General features: G+C 39.7%; 1 protein-coding gene and 1 long non-coding RNA gene across 14 annotated transcripts in view; one reads left to right on the top strand and one right to left on the bottom strand.

The window, feature by feature from the left end:
- The window catches only part of herc1 (HECT and RLD domain containing E3 ubiquitin protein ligase family member 1), a 281,806-nt gene that overhangs the window by 143,098 nt on the left and 119,574 nt on the right, over positions 1–19,134 (top strand). For all 8 annotated transcript variants that reach the window (XM_059946004.1, XM_059946010.1, XM_059946008.1 and 5 more), the window contains 7 exons: positions 4,184–4,235; positions 6,765–7,033; positions 7,893–8,108; positions 9,494–9,614; positions 12,583–12,820; positions 15,210–15,382; positions 18,401–18,556. In XM_059946004.1, coding sequence (XP_059801987.1) covers positions 4,184–4,235; positions 6,765–7,033; positions 7,893–8,108; positions 9,494–9,614; positions 12,583–12,820; positions 15,210–15,382; positions 18,401–18,556 — 1,225 coding nt within the window. The remainder of the gene's footprint in view (positions 1–4,183; positions 4,236–6,764; positions 7,034–7,892; positions 8,109–9,493; positions 9,615–12,582; positions 12,821–15,209; positions 15,383–18,400; positions 18,557–19,134) is intronic.
- Positions 1–19,134, bottom strand: part of LOC132378800 (uncharacterized) — a 59,707-nt gene that overhangs the window by 18,573 nt on the left and 22,000 nt on the right. For 4 of the 6 annotated variants that reach the window (XR_009507181.1, XR_009507179.1, XR_009507183.1 and 1 more), the window contains 3 exons: positions 15,399–15,500; positions 13,761–14,217; positions 11,641–12,362 (listed from right to left, as the gene is read on the bottom strand). This is a non-coding gene — a long non-coding RNA (uncharacterized LOC132378800). Of the gene's footprint in view, positions 1–4,870; positions 5,153–11,640; positions 12,363–13,760; positions 14,218–15,398; positions 15,501–19,134 lie in introns of those variants that run through there. The other 2 variants (XR_009507182.1, XR_009507184.1) reach the window with 2 other exon arrangements.

The following is a 19,134-nucleotide window of genomic DNA, read 5'->3' as shown; positions in this document are numbered from 1 at the left end:
AAACGTAGAAAGATAGTCAACTGCTTTGGCAGGGCTTGAATGCTATCGCCTCCTACAAAGCAAAATCAAGCAACATAAATGGCAAAAAGGTTTCACTCCCAGGTGAGCTCAATGCCTTTTATTCTAACTTTGACCATCAAAACATTGAAGCACCTTCACAAACTCCCACAGTCCCCGACAATCCTGTGAATTCAATTTGAGGCCAGTGTGAGAGCATCCTGCAAGAGGATAAACCCATGGAAAGCATCTGAACCAGATAGATCTGTAGGTCTTGGCCAGGTACCCTGCGCTGATCAACTGGCTGGAGTATTCACTGATATATTTAACCTTTTGCTTCAAGTAGGCTTCAACTAAACCAATGCCTAATATGAATGTGGTAACCAATCTCAATGACTATCACCCAGTAGCACTTGCATCCACTGTGATGAAGTACGTTAAGAAGTTGGTGATGAAACATATTAACTCCTGCCGGAGAAACGACCTGGATCTGTTCCAATATGCCTATTGCCACAACAGGTCATCAGTAGATGCCATTTCATTGGCTCTTCACTCAACCCTGGAACATTTGCGTAGCGAAGATGTCATTGACTGCAATTCGGCATTCAATAAGCTTCAAGACCATGATTTCAATACCTCCTCATGCAACTGGATCTTGGATTTCATTATCTGCAGACCCCAGCCAGTTCAGATTGGCAACAACATCTCTTTCACTATCTCCATCAGCACAGGAGCACCAGAAGGCTGTGTGCTTAGGCCTCTGCTCTTCTCGCTTTACGCTTATGACTGTTTTACTAAGCACAGCTATAATGCTATATTTAAGTTTGCTGACAACACCACTGCCTTAGCTAAATCAAAGGTGGTGACGAATCAGCATAGAGGAAGGAATTTGAAAATCTGGCTGAGTGGTGCCGCACTCAGTGCCAACAAGACAAGGAGCTGATTATTGACAGGAGGTTCAGATATGAACTCCAGAAAGGCATCTCACAGGACATCAAGTGAGGGAAGTCAGAGGTCCATGAGCCAGGCCTCATCAGCAAATCAGAGGTGGAGAGTGTCAGCAACTTTGAATGCTTTGGTGTTATCATTTCTGAGGATCTGTGCTAGGTCCAGTGTGTAAGTACCATTATGAAGAAAGCATAACAGAGCTTCTGCTTTTGTAGAAATTTGTGAAGATATGGTATGTCATTGAAAACTTTAACAAACTTCTATAGGTTTGTGGTGGAAAGTACAGTATATCGACTGGTTGCATCATGGAAACACTACTATATTGACTGGAAACACCAATATCCTTGAATAGACAAGCCTACAAAAAGTGATGCATACAAACCCATCCATCACGGGTACATTGAGTACATCTACATCTACATGCAGGAAAGCAGCATCCATCATCAAGGACCCCCACCATCCAGTCCTTGCTCTCTTTTCGTTGTTGCCATCGGGAAGGAGGTACAAGAGCCTCAGGACCCACACCATGAGGTTCAAGAGCAGTTATTACTCCTCAATCATCAGGCTCTTGAACCTGAGGGGATAACTTCATTCGCCCCATTACTGAACTGTTCCCACAGCCCATGAACCCATTTCAAGGGCTCTTCATCCCATGTTCTTGATATTAATTGCTTATTTATTGTTATTATTTCTTTTTTTCTCTTTTTGTATTTGCAGAGTTTGTTGTTTTTGCACATTGTTTTTCCATTTTGTTGGGTATGGTGTTTCATTGATTCTATTGTGGTTTTTGAATTTACTGTGAATGCCCACAAGAAAATGGATTTCATGGTTGTATAAGGTTACATATATCTACTTTGATAATAAATTTACTTTGAATTTTGGTTACATCACTGCCTCATGTGGAAACACTGATGTCCAAGAACAGAAAAGTATGCCAAAAGTGGTGGGTACAGACCAGTTCATAACAGGAAATGCCCTCCCCACCACTGAACGTATCTACAGAGTGCACTGCTACAAGAAGGCAACATCCATCTTTGAGGCTATGCTCACTTCTAATTTCAGAAAGGAGGTAACATTGGCCTTGGGGCCCATACCACAAGGTTCAAGAAGTGTTAGAACCTTTCAATCATCAAGCTCCTGAATCAGCATAGACTTTTTCATTCACCACAGCACTGATCATTGAACACAGCCTTGTTGACTCACTTTCAAGAACTAGTGTTCTCAGCATTATTTATTGTTTCTTTTTGTATTGGCACAGATTGTCATCTTTTGTACATCGACGGCTTGTCAGTCTTTGTTTATGTGTAGCTCTTTATTGATTCTATTGTACTACTTTGTTCTACTGTGAATGTCTGCAAGAAAATGAATCTTATTTAGTGACATATGCAATGTTAATAATAAATTTACTTTGTGCCTGATCCTTGATGAGGTCAGAAGCAAGAATATTTCTTTATAATTGAAAACTATTCAATTCCATGTGTAACTCAAAATTTAGTCTACCTAGGTGTAGCAGGTCTTGAGTCATAGTCAGCCTCAGCACAAATGACTTGTGCCATAGAATTTTGAGTTAATGACCATCGTCAGCAGGAAAGAGCATCTGATCACGTCCTCTTAACATTCAATGAAATTGCCATCCCCTTCCTATGATCAATCCCGAATGTTGCTGTTGACCAGAAACTCAACTGGACCAACTACATTGCATTACGAGGCCAGCCAAAGCTGAAGTATTCTGTGATGAGTTTCACTCAGAGCTTTTTCATCGTCTACAAGATTATGTGTATTGTACGCTTGCCTGGATGTGTATAGCTCCAATGATGGTCAAGAAGTTGACATCGTTCAGGATAAAACAGTCCCCTTGATTGGCAGTCTGTTCACCCTCCTGAACATTCAGTATCTCCATTGGCATTGCATTACAGCTATATTTTGTACCATTGGTAGTCTATAAAACTGCACTAGCATCTTCCAGCCCAAGACCTCTACAATCAAGGTGCTCTCAGGACAACGATAACAAGTCCTAGGTTCTTCAAGTCAGACACCTTCCTAACTTGAAGGTATATCAGCAGTTCATCCATGTCACTTTTTCTAAATGAACATTATAGGAGTTCCTTAAGAGGACTGCATCAGTTCACAAAGAGGAGCCACCATATTCTCACTGATATTTAGATGAGTAATAAATGTTGGCTTTTTCAACAATGCCTTTATCTCAAAAACTGAATAATGAAATAAAGCCTTTGCCAGATTTATTGGATTATGACTATAGTGACTAGGATAACAAGGGGGCTACAATTAGAAAATGTTACTTTTTACCTTAGTTTTGTTCACAAATTATTCATGAGGAATCAGTTACTCCTACTCCCATATATCCTATCACCTACTATCCCACACTCCTAACTTCCTTCTGTCATTGATTAGACACACTGTCCAATTTCTGCTATTTATTGATCTATCCCAACACTGACATATTCATATACAAAGCTCAAACAACACACACAAAATGCTGGTGGAACACAGCAGGCCAGGCAGCATCTATAGGGAGAAGCACTGTCGATGTTTCGGGCCGAGACCCTTCGTCAGGACTAGCACTGTGGACATCTCGGCCCGAAATGTCGACAATGCTTCTCCTTATAGATGCTGCCTGGCCTGCTGTGTTCCACCAGCATTTTGTGTGTGTTGTTTGAATTTCGAGCATCTGCAGATTTCCTCGTGTTTGCTCATATACGAAGCTGACTGTTTAATAATAGATCCTAAATTAAACGGCATTCCTTTTTCCCAGTCACTAGATTCTGTGATTTTTGACCTGTAAACATGAAAAGGATGCTCAGCTTGTAGCTATTTAACTATTTTACATGTACAGAGATTAGCTGAATACAAGGTTAGATAAATAGGCAACAAAAATTGCCAGAGGGACTTAGCTGGTCAAGCAAATCAGGGCTTTCCTTCATAATTACTGCACCAAGTATATAAATTGTACATGAGATTAAAACCTACGTTAATTTCAGATATTTTTTCTTAATTAAATGTGAACCATTCTTATCCTTTTTAAAGAATTAAGACTGGCCAGATTAATCATTATAGCGTATCAATGTTTCTGTGAGCTTGATTGTACCCAGATAGTGGTCTTTAAGAACATTAAGTTATGCAGCTAATTTTAAACTGAAGTAAGTATTACTTTATGTAGTTCACTACTTAAACCTCTTAAATTAATTTTTATTCTTTGTTCAATATATTTTCTTTAAAGAATTCCAGAAGAAATGTGGATATGGATTTAGCATCAGTTCAACAAAAACGTGGTGAGTCCATTGTTTAGCTTTTTAAGATATTTTTGTAATCTGGGTCTGAGTGCAGTGGTGAAATGGAATTTTTAGAATTACCATTGTATATTTCTGTTTAATTTATTTAAACAGAATTTTATAATACTTAGATTGTTTTTCGCTTTTAAATGTTGGTGCCATATCAAAGTGCATAGATGTCATCATGTGCAACCCTGAGATTAATTTTCTTGTGGGTATACTCAGTTAATCCAAGAAACACAACGGAATCAATAAAAGACCGCCCCCAACAGGCAGGCAAAATAACCAGTGTGAAAATGACAACAAACCATGCAAATACAAAAGAGAAACAAATAATAATAAAAATCAAGGACATGAAATGAAGAATCCTTGATAGTGAGTCCATAGATTTAGGAACAGTTCAGTGATGGAACAAGTGGAGTTATCCCATCTGGTTCAAGAGGCAACTACAGAATCCTGTCTCTTTGTGTTTAATCTGTTGTGCCTGCTGCCTAATTTAATTCAATAACCATAGTATTTTTGTGTAATTGAATGCATAATTTATGACTGTGCACAATGTTAAAAAATCTAGTTTGTATTGAATGATAATTTTTCAGTCAACCACAACTTCAGTTTATTAATATATTTGAGTTATTTATTTGATACATGATAATATATGCATAACATTAAAATTGCGTGAGGAACAATATTTTGTGTGGCATGGCATCAATTATTTCTCCGGATAGTTTAAACTGTTCTTTGAAACTTACTAATGGCTGATCAAATTTTCACGGTTGTTTAATGCTTGACGCACTTAACTGCTTCAGTTATAAACTTTCCAAGCATGTGTTGTATCAAATGTTTCCTTTTGTCTTCTGATTTTATGTGGTAGTGTGTTTACTCCTTGTTGGCCAGTTGAGTCCCAGAAACAAGAGGAGCTGCAAGCAAGTAAATGATGGCATGTTTAACTTTATTAAAACTTAAAGCTTGCCAATGTATTTTCTGACACTGAAAATGACACTGTCATTTAACTATAGCAGCATTGGTTTGTCCCATCTGTTCAGCAAGTAGGTTGGATCGTTATCTGTTTTGGTGCAGCTTTGCCTTGGTGGAAGTTCTCAGCTTAAGCAATGTACATAAGATCATTAAAAGTGGGAGTAAGCCATTTGGCTCCTTGTGCCTGCTCCACAAATCAGTATGACCATGGCTGCTCTCTTAATTCAACACCATTAACACCATATATCTTGATACTCTGAATATCCAAAATCCTATCAACCTTTATATTAAATAGTCATTGACTGAGCTGCCACAGTCCTCTTGGAGGGAGAATTCCAATGATTCATTACCCTCTAGGTGAAGAAATTTCTTCTCATCTCAGTCCCAAATGGCCATGCCATTAGATCTCTTTTAAGGCCCATATTAATTTATTTCTCCGTTAACTTATCATTCATATTTGAGGTGGGGTTGACCATGGATGTTGCGTCCTAGCTATCTGTGATAATGCAACTCAGGAAAGTATGACATGGAGAGCAAGATGTTGCCCATACAGCAGGCTCCCCCTCTCCAAACAGCTGATGAATCCAAATTAATGGTAGTCTGGTACAGTTTGGTGCCAGTGGCATCGCGGGAGTTGTCAATCAGTATTGAACTCAATGTAGGACTGCCTTAGGGACTCCAGCTCTGGAATTTCTCTCAGGGGTTACTCTACTCCTGAAGCCTTCCCCATGAGTGGGTGATGCCACAAAGGAACGGAGATTTCAGATCAGAGTTTTCCGCTCCTAAATGAGCAGCCAACCACGGCTAATGAGCCCCATCCGCCAGAAGCTTTAAAGTGCCAGTAAACAATCTTTGCCCCTTCTTTCAGTACAAATGGTTCCGCCGGCTTAATAGCTGAGCTACATGTGAAAGCCATGAGCTGGACTCAGTTGTAAGAGGCTATCTGAGATGCACGCCATTGGGTCTGTTTAATAGGTAGTCAGAACTTGTCCCCACTACCTCTCCCAGCTACGACGACCTTAAGGGACCATCCCTGGAGAGCAAGGGCTCAACCTGTTAAAATTTCTCATCATAGGTTAAACACCATTCACCCCAGGAATCAATTGTGAATCTTCATTGCACTCCCTCTTTCTCAAGGACATCCTATGATCAGACGTTACAGTCATCATTTACCTGTATTAGAATACAGAGAGGAAATTCTTGGAATTCTCTTGTTGAAAGCTTTTATAACTTTTGTTTGAATTTGAATGAGCTTGAACAACAACATTTGCAAAAGTATTTTGTCAAGTATTTAATTGGGAACCTTTAAGGCCTGCATAATTGGCCAATAATTGACCTTCCCTCAGCCCATCACCACAACCCTGCAAGTGCTCTGTGTTATTTGGAATAAAACTACAACCCTGGCAGTTTGTGTTGTTTTTAATGCTTTATGCATGATCCTCATCTTTTCTGTTTATTGATCTGCTTGTTACAATATGTGTAGGTGAGAGTATATAAGACGTATGTATTCGTATGGGTTATGGTGTCTTATTTTCATCATTCTGTACTCCACAGGACCTCCTTATAGTACAGATTCCTTGAGAGCCTCTTGGACATGGCTGAAGTACAACAGAGATTTATCCTATGATACTTCCCACTTGTCTAATACATTAAAGTTTGATCTGAACCAGTCATTTGGAATCCACACATTCATTGATAATGTCGTTAGTTTTGTGAGTGGAGGTGTGGGAACTTCCCCAGGTTTTAAAGAGCCTGAAGAAAACATGTCTTCCAACCCTCAAGCTATTATCATTGCAATGGAACAGCAGCAGCTGAGGTCTGAGGTAAGTCATGGCAGTTCTTGTTGACATTTCAGCAGTCAAACACAAGATCGTTAAGTAGATTCACAAGAATTCTGAATTGATGCTGGGGAAAATGAATGTGCAGAAAGACTTAGAAAAAGGAACTTTCCTCAATGGATGCATTGTGATGAACAGGAGTGTGATGTAAGTGTTTTGCATTATAGAAGATAGATAGAAATATACTTTGTTTGCTGTAAGCACCAGGGGTCTGGTCTACAATGAGAGGTTACTGATAAAATATTAGGTGCATGAGATCATTTCTGAGGTGCATGAGTCTGTGGATGTAATAGTCAGCATTGGTGCTGCCAACAAATTGGGTGGATAGATAAAGAAAGGAGTGATGAGAACAGTGCAGATAGAAATGATTAAACTATTTGCCAATGCAGAGTACTTTGGTAAAGATGGAAGCCTGGAGAATCGATAGTGGGGCCTAACATTTCCATGTGTGATGTCAATCACAGAGTAAAGTTGTGAACAAAGCAAAGGCTCTGTGATCTTTAGCTCATGATGATTTATTCTTCTTTGCATGCAACTGACCTCTTGAGGTCCCTTCAGTTTCCCCCAATCTTCTGTATACCCTCTGTACACCTCCCTGTAATCTTATCTCCACACAATTTACACGTTGGATCTGATCATGTCTGACTTTGTTTTTTGACTAGCTGGCATTCCAAGTGATTTATGCATCTAAGCTGTAGTCCACAAGATTTTTACATTTATTTTCACTTAGTTTCAAAGATGTTCATTTATATCAAGTTTATTTTGGATGAATTCTCATTGATATTAATGTAAACAAATTGATTCTGAAGTTTTGTGATTTATTATTTCTGTTATTGCTTTGTAGCTTCGACTGGCAGCACTTCATCAAATCCTCGTGTTGCTTTCAGGAATGGAGGAGAAGGGCAGCCATTTTGCAGGAAGCAGCTGCCCAGCATCATGGTTTCACTCCGCTTCATTGCTCACTTCAGTCAGACTGCAGTTTCTAGCGGGATGTTTTGGACTAGGCACAGTTGGAAATGGGGAAATCAATGGTGAAAGTGTTCAGCTGCATCACTATCAGGTATTTATCTAGTGTGACCGCCAGGTCTGCCAAGTTCTGAGACGGAAGGAATAATTGTAAAATCATGTCCTTCTATAGAAGGTTCTGATGTATAACTTTAAAGGTCAACAGTAGCGATGCACACAGAAAACTGATGTGAACACAAATTTAAACAGTTAAGGTAATAAATCACAAATAAGTTCAAATAGACTTATTAACTTTTGTTTAAATGGCTTGCTTGTATTCTATATCTAACATTATTGCATTTGTTTCGTGTTATAAATATAGCATCATTATTTAAGGGTTCTCATTTAAGTCTCTGCTGGTTTCTTGGATTTAAACAATTATTCCAATCAGATTTTGTAAAAGAAAAACAATTGTCAACCCTGAAACTTGTCAGTCTTGAAGTTTTGATTCTATTACTATGTCCCCTGTAAGTGCCTACCACTATGGGATCATATTTGATCTTTCCTTTCAAACTTTAAATGAAATAGAAACCTTGAATGAGTTTTGCATGCCCAGCTTAGCACGAAGGGATGACCTGTCAGTGTTGAGGAAATTGCTTTCAAGTTATTTCTGAAAATGTTGGTACTGTTGGTACTGCAACAGTTTAGCTGGAGGTGAAGTTTAATTGTGTTGTGAGTGTGAGCAGTTTAATTCGGAAAGGAAGAAGATAACGGAATCAAGTTACTTTTAGTATTTCAGTGCTTCAGTGTGTGATCCCATGTTTCTTTCCAACTGTCTAAAGCTCTGATAAATTATGATATTAAACCTTTTAAAACCCCAGTTTATGATTCTCTGCCGTTCAAATAAGTAAGCTATTCTTGATTTTATTGTTTTGGTAGAAGCCTGAAAAGAAATGGAATGCTAAATAAATTCTTTCCTGTATCTTCAGTCTTGACTTGCAAACAGTGGTGTCAGTGTTTATGTGCATTAAAATTAAGTTATTTTTCATGAATGACTAGCAGAAGTGATTTGGACTGTCACTCTCTTTTACTATCTACAAAAAACCTGTATTTTACAGCAGTGTGCAGTGTGTTTTTTTGTTAATGAGAAGCTGAACATACATGGCATCTGCTTTTGATCTTGGGTGAATGTAAAACAATGCAAAAGACTACGATGAAGAGGAGCAGGGAAGTTCTCCAGTGATATTAATCCTGCCAGTAATCTTGATGATCAGATCATTTGGTCACGTCTTAATACAGTTTATGATTTTTACTATTGGTGCTGTATTTCCTCTTCATATGAACAATTGCAGAAAATACATGGGCTGTAAGTTTGTTTTGGTCTAAATTAAGTTGTCTTCTGTCTTTAAATTCCAGTATGTTTGTAAATATTAATATTGATGCTGTGTATTACAGTAATCATTAAATGCTTAGACACCTTATTAATTTGATTTTATGTAGGATGGGATCAGGGCCGCGAGGAGAAGCATTCAGATGGACATCCAGGCTGCAGTTCACAAGATCTACCAACAGCTATCTGCCATCCTTGAGCGGGCTTTGCAGGCAAACAAACATCACGTTGGTAAGGAACCAGGTGTAGCATAAAAACTTGAACATATTGAGACTCTAATTAAAGAACTCAATCACAGTTTCCTCCTTAATATATTATTTTTGGAAAAGTATGAAGACCAAAATAGAATGTAAAACACATAATAAGCAGCAATTTGAAAAACTTAACAATGTTACAAATCTATAGTAAACTTTTTCATTTTCCAATTTTTCTTATTCTCTTGGTTTATGAATCTTCTTAAAACAAATAGGTTTGTCTCACTATTCTATTCTAAATGATCCAACCAACAGAGATTTGGAAGATTTCATTTCTAAAGAAATGTGAAATGAGCTTCGAGGGTTTTTAATGTGTAAGATACATAACTTCTAATAATCACTGGAAGATATATAGTACAGTTGCAAGAAAAAGTTTGTGAACCTTTTGCAATTACCTGGTTTTCTGCATTACTTACTCAAAATGTGGTCTGTTCTTCATCTAAGTCACAATAATAAACAAACACAATCTGCTTAAACTAATAACACACAAACAATTGTACTTTTCATGTCTTTATTGAACATATTCTTTAACCATTCACTGTCCAGGCTGGAAATAGTATGTGAATCCTTGTTTTTAATAACTAGTAAAACCTCTTTTAGCAGCAATAACCTCCACCAAATGTTTCCTGTAGCTACTGATCAGGATTGTACAACAGCAAGGTGTAATTTTAGACCATTCCTTCGTACTAAACTGTTTCAATTCGTTAATATTTCTGGGATATCTTCCATGAAGAGTTCTCTTCAGGCCATGCCATAGCATCTCAATTGGGTTAAGGTCTGCGTTCTGACTTGGCTATTCCAAAGCACGAATTTTCTTTTTAAACCAATATGCTGTTGATTTACTTTTTGTGTTTCAGATTATTGTCTTGTTGCATCATGCAACTTCTGTTAAGCTTCAGGTGATGACTGCTGCCCTGACATTCTTCTGTAAAATGTCTTGATACAATTTCATATTTATTATTCCCTCTGATTGGAAGGTGTCCAGGCCCTGAGGCAGCAAAGCACCCCCAAACCATGACGCTCTTTGTACCATGCTTCACAGTTGGGATGAGATTTTGGTGTTGGTGTGCAGTGCCTTTTTTCCTCCAAACATAGCGGTGAAAGTTGTTTTGAGTGAGGTGTGCATAAACAGAGCTTTCTTGAGAAGAGCAGGCTCTGGCAGTAACCTAACTCCATGTGCCTTTTTTAAAAATATAGCAGAGGGCCCCTCTACAATCCACACATCCAATCTCATCTCATTGATTGGAACATCTGACTCCAAATAGCTTTTGTAGAAAGTATTACCCCAGAGGTTCACTTACTTTTTTGAACCTAGATTGTGATCGTTTAAATGGTGTACTGATGAGAAGAAGTACAATCCTTTGTGTGTTGTTAGTTCAGGCAGATGTTATATATCTATTATGATTTAGATGATGATCAGACCACATTTTATGAGTAATTAATGCAGGAATGTAAGCAGTTGCAAAAGGGTTCACAAGCTCTTTCTTGCAACTGTAGTTATTACTAGTAAAATCCATTTATTTCCTGAGCAACCCTCTCACCATCTGCCAACCATCTTTTTTTTCCCCTTTTTAAAGCATGCCTGAATTTCTCTCAATACTTGCTGTTTGCTTACTAGAACATTTTGCAGTTGTGGCATTATTTCAACTTGTATTCTAGATCTCTGGATCCGGATGATAGTATTCTGTGAGCGTTTTTTTTGGGGATTATTTTGTGTATGTCCATGACAGTTTAATAATTTGCGTGTAAGCAGCAGCAAGCAACAATCCCCCCCCCCCCCCCCCCACTGGCAAAAAAAAGCATCAGCACCCGCCACCGAGCACTCAAGCGTGAGCAAAGCAACGGCAAAGACACAGACTTGCAGTTATCCCGAAGTCTGCTCATTCACCTGGTATTCGACATACCACAGGCTGTCACGCATAAGGGAGAGAGAGGTGTCTCCACTTCCCAGTGAGAAGGGAGACATACCAAACAACCCGCCGCTTTACAAAGTTAGAAGTCTGTTGTGTCGCTCTTTCCGAGCTCTGTGCCCAAAGATCTCAGGAAAAATAGAGATATTAAAGATGGAAATAGAGCTGTTTCTAAAGATGCAAGCAAAGGTGTTGCCATTAGACACCAATCTTATATATATCTGCATTCCTGGTCTAGAAACCATTTTCTGCTCTGTAAACACTTTTCTTCCTTGAATAGATTTGGTTCTCGAACCCCCCCCCAAGTGAAATTGCATAGAGGTTAAGCTAATGTTATAAATTTTTACAGCAAAAGGTTATGTAAACTCAGGTTGGATAAAGAAAGCAACTATATTAAAAGTATTCTATATTAATTAAAACTTGCATCATTATTGATTTATTATTCTAACATGTACCAAGTTACAAGTGGAAAAACTTGTCTTGCATACAATCCATACAGATCAACTCTTTGCAATGATGCATTGAGGTAGTACAGGTAAAACAGTAACTGAGTGCAGAATAAAGGGTTACAGTGCCGAGAACATGCACAGTAAAGTGCAGGGTCACAACGAGATAGATTGTGAGATCAACAGTCCATCTTAATGTACTAGACAAACATTCAATAGTCTTAAAACAGCGGGGTGAAAGTTGTCCTTGAGCCTGGTGGCGTGAGCTTCCAGGTTTTTGTGTCTTCTCAAGCAGGAGAGAATCTACAGGTGCTGAGAAACCCAAGGCAACGCACACAAAATGCAGGAACTCAGCAGGCCAGGCAGCATCTGTGGGAAAGAGTAAACAGAACAATCTTCTGCCCAGTGGGAGGGGGATGAAAAATGAATGGCCAGCATGGGTGGGATGTTTGATTTTGCTGTCCACTTTACTAAGGCAGCGGGGTGTGCAGACGGAGCCCATGGAAGGGAGGCTGGTTTCCGTGATGTGCTGAGCTGTGAAGGATGCACATTCTGGTTTTTATTCATATTTGATACTTTGCTTTTTCAGGAGCACAGCAACGCCTTTTGCTTGTCACAGTATTTGCTCTTAGTGTACGTTACCACCCTGTTGATGTCTCCTTGGCAATCTCTAGTGGATTATTGAATGTATTGTCCCAGTTATGTGGCACTGACACTATGCTTGGACAGCCATTGCAGTTGATACAAAAGCCTGGTGTTTCACAGCTTAGCACAGCTTTGAAGGTTGCCAGTACCAGATTGCTTCAGATTCTAGCCATTACCACTGGGTAAGTATGATACTTGGTTTTCTTATCAGTAATCAAATATCATGGTTACATTAATCTGTAAGATCAGAACCAACTAGCCTAATGGTAACTGATGTGCCTAATCAAGTAAATTACCGTTTGTACGCCGGCTGCCTTTGTTGTATATGTATGAGATATACATTGAAGTCTCCTACAGCCTTGCACACAAGCACTTGTCCCTATTCCTGCAGATTTAGTCTTGACACCTACAGCACTTTTCAACTCCTATAGATCTTAAATTGGCTTTTTGTTATGATTTGCTGCCTGACCAATATTTCATTTCTTATTTTTATTTAGTGATACAGCATGGAGTAGGGCCTTCCAGCCCTTCCGCCCCGCCCCAGCAACTCCACAACCCTGATTTTACCCTGACCTAATCACGGGACTATTTACAATGACCAATTAACCTAACCAGTACACCTTTGGACTGTGGGAGGAAACCAGAATGCTCAGGGAAATGCCCACGCATTCTACAGGGAGGATATACAGAGATTGCTCACAGAACGGTGCTGGAATTGAACTCTGAAATCTGGAAAGCCCTGAGCTTTAATAGCGTCGCGCTAACTGCTTCACTATCATGGAGTCCGTAGTACAGATGGTGTACGAAAGGCAGTCTAGTTGATTAGACACATCAGTTAGATTAGGTTGAAACTAACTGTGAGCTATGGGCCACAGTATAACCTTGAAGCATTGTAACAGAATTTGTAAAAATTCGCTTGTTTTGTTGTTGGTGTCCATACCTTAATTGTAGTAAGCTGCCATCTTTGGCTGTATTTTAACCTCTTTTTAGCCAGATCTCTGAGCTCATATTTACTTACTGTAGTTGCTTGCCATTGAAGATCCCTTCTGCTCATCCAAAAGTTGTTTATCAGACAAAGTGCAAAATCTGTCAGATTTTAAAATGTTCTTAAAATGTGCTTACCTTTTGGTTTCCTGCTGGACCTCGAGTGGAGTACGTCTTGCAGGCTGGTCTGGCATTGGAATTTAGAAGTCAGGGAGATGCCATCTTGTTCAGCCTGTGGATTCACCGTTGAGTGCAGGGGTTGCGCACAGGGTGCACTGAGCTGAGGACTGATAATGCATTCTGCCAAATCCCTCAAGTTATGCCATTCACAGTTTGCATATGTAGCCTGATTCCATTCCATTTGGGGTGTAGTGGTTAGCATGACATGGTTACAGCATGGGTGTTCTGGAGTTCAGTTCTAGTGCTGTCCCCCTGTGACCGCATGGATTTCCTCCGGGTGCTCTGCTTTCCTCCGACATTCCAAAGTTGCACCAGTTGGTAGATTAATTGGTCATTGTAAACTAGCCTGTGTTTAGGCCCGGGTTAAGAAGGTGAATTGCTGGGCAGTGCTGGAAAAGCCTGTTCTGTGCTGTATCTGTAAACAAGTAAGTCTTTGATTGAAAAAGTATATGCATGTAAGTAGCTTATTTTCCCTTTAGAAATACAGAAATATAGTAAAATGATTAATTTCTAGATGTTTAAGGTTTTTTTAAGTGCTCGTTATTTTTGATTTGGTAGTTTTAAAATTATTTGAACTTTTTAAAGTTTATGATAATAAGACAACTTTAAAAACAGTTAATATCACTTCTACTATCAGTGTTGCCATCATCTGCAAACTTCAGTAACTTACAAACATCCTGGAATATTATTCCACAGCATTTTCAGGTACCAAATGTGAGACATAATCTTTTATTCAAGCTGAATTATTTACAGTGAATTTTCAAAACAGAGTTGAGAGGAAGATTGTATCCCAAATTTTGAAACAATATGACAATGAAATAACTTAGAGGGAAAAGTGGGGGGGGGGGGGTTGAAGATGGAATAGTAGCTTGCAAGAATGGGGGAGCCAGGGTCGATTTTTTTTTTTGAGGAGTTAAAGACTGTGGTTGTAATCATCACTTTTCCCAACTGTTTTTATGCCATGGAACCCTACCATTAATTGAAGGGGGTTTGTGTACCCCTGATTTAGAAGAATAACCTGATTATTTACTGACATATAATGCCTCTACTAACAGACATGAATCAATAGCATTCTACTGAGGGGGGTGGGAAGAGGGAAAGGGATGGATTCACTGATTTGCGTTCATTCGCTGGACTTGGATCTATGTGTCCATGTTGTCAGATGTTATATGAGAAGTATTTTTCCCTATCTCCGCATTCCACCACCTTCCCTCCCATATCCTTAGAAAATATCTCCATTGGCGATTTGCCAAAGCACTGACACTGACCAAAGCAATCTGCCAATTCACACCATTGCTGTGGCTCAGAAAGCCATTGGGCAGTATGATTATATAATGAACATCAAAAATATTTCTTTGCATTATTTCACGTTTGCTATTCTGCTTCTTTTATGCGTTATTCTTGCAGAACTTACGCAGACAAGCTAAGCCCTAAGGTGGTTCAGTCTTTATTAGACCTGTTGTGCAGTCAGCTGAAGAATCTACTCTCTCAGGTCGGAGTGCAACTTACACCCTTGCATGGAAGTAGAGAAAACAAATTACATGAGACCAGCGAAACTGAAGATACCAAAGATTTTAAAGGTATTGTAACACTTACCCAAAAGACTAGTATATGTCTAGGGGAAACGGAGATCCAGCCACTCACCAACCCACCTCCCGTTCGCGCAGGTGCTGTGAGAATCGAGTTTATGCCTCGTGCCTGCCAACAGTATTAAACCCACAACAAATACCGTTATGAAATACACTTTAAAGAGTTTACTAAAACTAAACAAGTATTAGGCAATACAATATATATATATATATACATTGTATTTTTTAAGGAAAAAAACAAAAGGCGCCAACTTATCAAAGTTCAGTCTGTTTAGTGCACTCATTGGAGCTCAAACACCGAACCATTCGACCCTTCGTCGCTTGCCTCCGACTTCCACGTCTTCCACCCCGGACTCCCCGGTGGTCTTCTGAGCGCACGTCCACCTCCCTCGGCGTCTTTCTCCCGACTCCCCTCACACCAAAACCCCACGAAAACCCCTCCCCCAAGTTCCCAGCCTCACAAGACACAATAACATTCCCCCGTAGCGGTGTGCTACACGCAGCGCTAAAATTACGACACGGAGTCGGTAACTGCAGTCGAAGGAAAAAACTTTATTCGAAAACTTCAGCCTCACTTTTAAGCCTCTGTCAACCGGCCCCCCATGGCGCAGAGGCTCCAAAGCTCTGTGCTCGCAAACCCCCGTAGGCTATCTAATTGTGAGTCGGTTCGGATACGCTAGGAAATGGGTCGCCACACCCCATTGATTAAGAAATGAATACAATTACCATATCGGCCATTCTAAAGCGAAACAACGGCGAGAGAAACACTTACCTGACAAAGAAGCATTCCTACTCGTAACAAACCAAAGAAGCCATTTTGAGTAACATACACAGGACATTGTACAGTATGAAGCATACATCGGCTTGCAGCACATATTAAAATTAAAGGGCAGTGTGTACTGTATAATACCATATGGAAATTACACCACTCTTCAAATTCTTATACTGTGGCCTTTAAGATCAAAGATCTCAATACATTTGAGTTGGTAATGCATTGTATTTATTGGTACTGGCTTATTATTGTAACATGACTGAAATGCTTGCAGAGGGTTTATACAGATCAAATTGATACACAGTAAGTACATTGAGCTACAATAACAATGCAGAATAAGGTGTGACAGCTACAGAGAAAGTGCAGTGCAGGTAAATGCTGAAATGCAAGATCGTAATGAAGTAGATTGTGAGGCCAAGAGTCTATCTTATCACACAGGAGGTCTGTTCAAGAATCTGATAACTGGAATAGAAACTGTATGTGGAATAAAAACTGTATGTGCTTTCAGCCCTTTGTATCTGCTGCCCATGGGAAGGAGAGGAGGGAGAATGTCGGGTGGATGGTATGTTTAATTCTACTGGCTGCTTTACTAAGACTGCAACAAGTATAGACAGAGAACAGAGAGGGGAGGTTAGTTCCTGTGATTTGCAGAGCTGTTTCCACAACCCTCTGCAGCTTTGTGTGATCACAAGCAAAGCATTTGTTATGCATCCAGACAGAGTTGGTAAGAGTTGAAGGGGACATGCCAAACCTTCTGTTTTTTTGAGATGAGAATTTACCAGAGCAGTCGGCACACTCAGTCAGAGATAGGGAGGCCATGCAGACACCACACAGAAAGCATCAGCAGTACGTTTGCAGTGGTTAGCGCAGCACTTCACAGTACCAGTGACTGGGGTTCAATTCCCACCATTTTTGTACATTCCTCCGTGACCATGTGGGTTTTCTCTGTGTGCTCTGGTTTCCCCTCTCATTCCAAAAATGTACCAGTCGGTGGGTTAATTGGCCATTGTAAATTGTCCCATGATTAGGCTAGGATTAAATCGGGGTACTGTATTGCTGGGCAACATGGCTCAGAGCTGGGAGGGACTATTCCTCACTATCTCAATAAAAAAATACATAAATAAATTTCTTTAGGAAGTTGAGGCATTGTTGATCAGGACAGGATATTGGTAATGTTTATACTAGGGACTTGAAGCTCTCAACACTGTTGATGCAAGCAGGAGCATATGCGCATTTTCTCTGTAAACCTGTGGTATTCCTCTGGGTGCTGTGATCTCTGCCACTGTTCCAAAGATGTGGGGGCTGATGGGTTAATTGCTGCTGTAAATTCCCCCCCCCCCCCCCCAGTTATTTAGGTGAGTGTAGGTGAGAGATGTTGATGGGAATGTGGGAAGAATGAAATGTTAGTCTAAATGAGCGTTCAGTGGTTCACATGGACTTTGGCGGCTGAAGGACCTATTTCTGTGACTCCATCTGATTTTTGAGAGAGCCTGTATGAAATCCTTAACACGTAGTGGATTCTAATTTCTCCCATGCAAATTTTATGGAACCATTCCTTTTAGCAAAGCAATGTTAAATTGGAGATCTTGTAATGAGCAATTTTGACTAATACTTTATTTCTGGCTAAACTTCTCTTCGGTATTCAGTTTCTTCTCTAGCCAGTTGGAACCAGTGTGCAGTGGAGATGATCCCTACATCTGCCCAGTGGTCAAATTTAACAAATGTGTCACTTTAAATAAGTAGCTCTAAAATTATGTCTTCTGATATTTTTGCCCCAGAATTAGATAAAGATTCATTAGGTATTGAAATTTCTGAAAATTAAAGGCTAAAGGCTCAGAAAGAAGTCATTTGAAATAGAACTGCCGAGCCTGATGTTAATCTTTCAAACTGGACGTTTTTGCTCTGCGGTTTCTGAAAGGCATTTTGGAAAACATTTCATAAATGGACTTTAATAAGTTGAAAGGTGCACTAAATGCATTATGGGTATGTTGGTCCAGTGTATTCCTATGGATGGAAATTGGTGTTGTTCATTACTCTGTAAAATAGGTTGATATATTGCAGACACCTAACTCAGAGGGTACATTAGAGTAAACATTAGTAAATCAAAGAATGCACGTAACCTTACTTTCCTTTCTTCTCCCTCAACAGATAAATTTTTGATTCCCTTCTAGGTTCTGTAAACTTCCCAGTCATTTCTTAGATGCACAGGTTACTAACACAAGCCTTTTACTTTTCAGCAATTCTTCGAAAACAGCATACAGCAGAGCTGCAGCTTGGAGATTTTCTTGTTTTCCTACGTAGAGTTGTTTCCTCAAAAGCTATCCAATCAAAAATGGCCTCGCCTAAGTGGACTGAAGTGCTACTTAATATTGCTGCCCAGAAATACTTCTCAGGTACTCAACTTCTTTTCTAAGATCTTGATGAATTGCTCAGTACTCAAGACACTGAAACACAATAACACTGGAGAATCTCTTGTGTTTTACATAGCCAGTCCTTTCCTCAGGACGAATGGTTGGGAATTTCTGCAAAGAAACTGCATTGCTGCAGCACTTTGTGCCTGAGTCCTGGTAATTACAGCTGTTGTACCAGATGGCTTGCATGCATTCAGAAAAACATTTTAAAGTGATTATTTTGGATCCATAGCAAAATGCACGTGATGTACGAAAGATAGGCCTGTAATGTAGGCTGAGGAAGTGGTGCAGGGAGCAGGGTTTCAGATTTCTGGATTATTGGGATCTCTTCTGGGGGAGGTATGATCTGTACAAAAAGGATGGGTTACAGCTGAACCTGAGGGGGACCAGTATGCGTGCAGGCAAGTTTGCTAGAGCTGTTGAGGAAGGTTTAAACTAAGCTGGCATGGGGATGGGAACCGGACTGATAGGGCTGAAGATGGGGCAGTTGGTATGCAAGATGATGCAGTGTGTGGTGAGACCATGACGGAGGACAGATGACAGGCAAAATTGCAGTCAGT

The sequence above is a fragment of the Hypanus sabinus genome, chromosome 21 (genome assembly GCF_030144855.1).
Source record: "Hypanus sabinus isolate sHypSab1 chromosome 21, sHypSab1.hap1, whole genome shotgun sequence".
NCBI classification, from domain to species: domain Eukaryota; kingdom Metazoa; phylum Chordata; class Chondrichthyes; order Myliobatiformes; family Dasyatidae; genus Hypanus; species Hypanus sabinus.
This window is presented reverse-complemented; position numbering and strand designations above follow the sequence as displayed.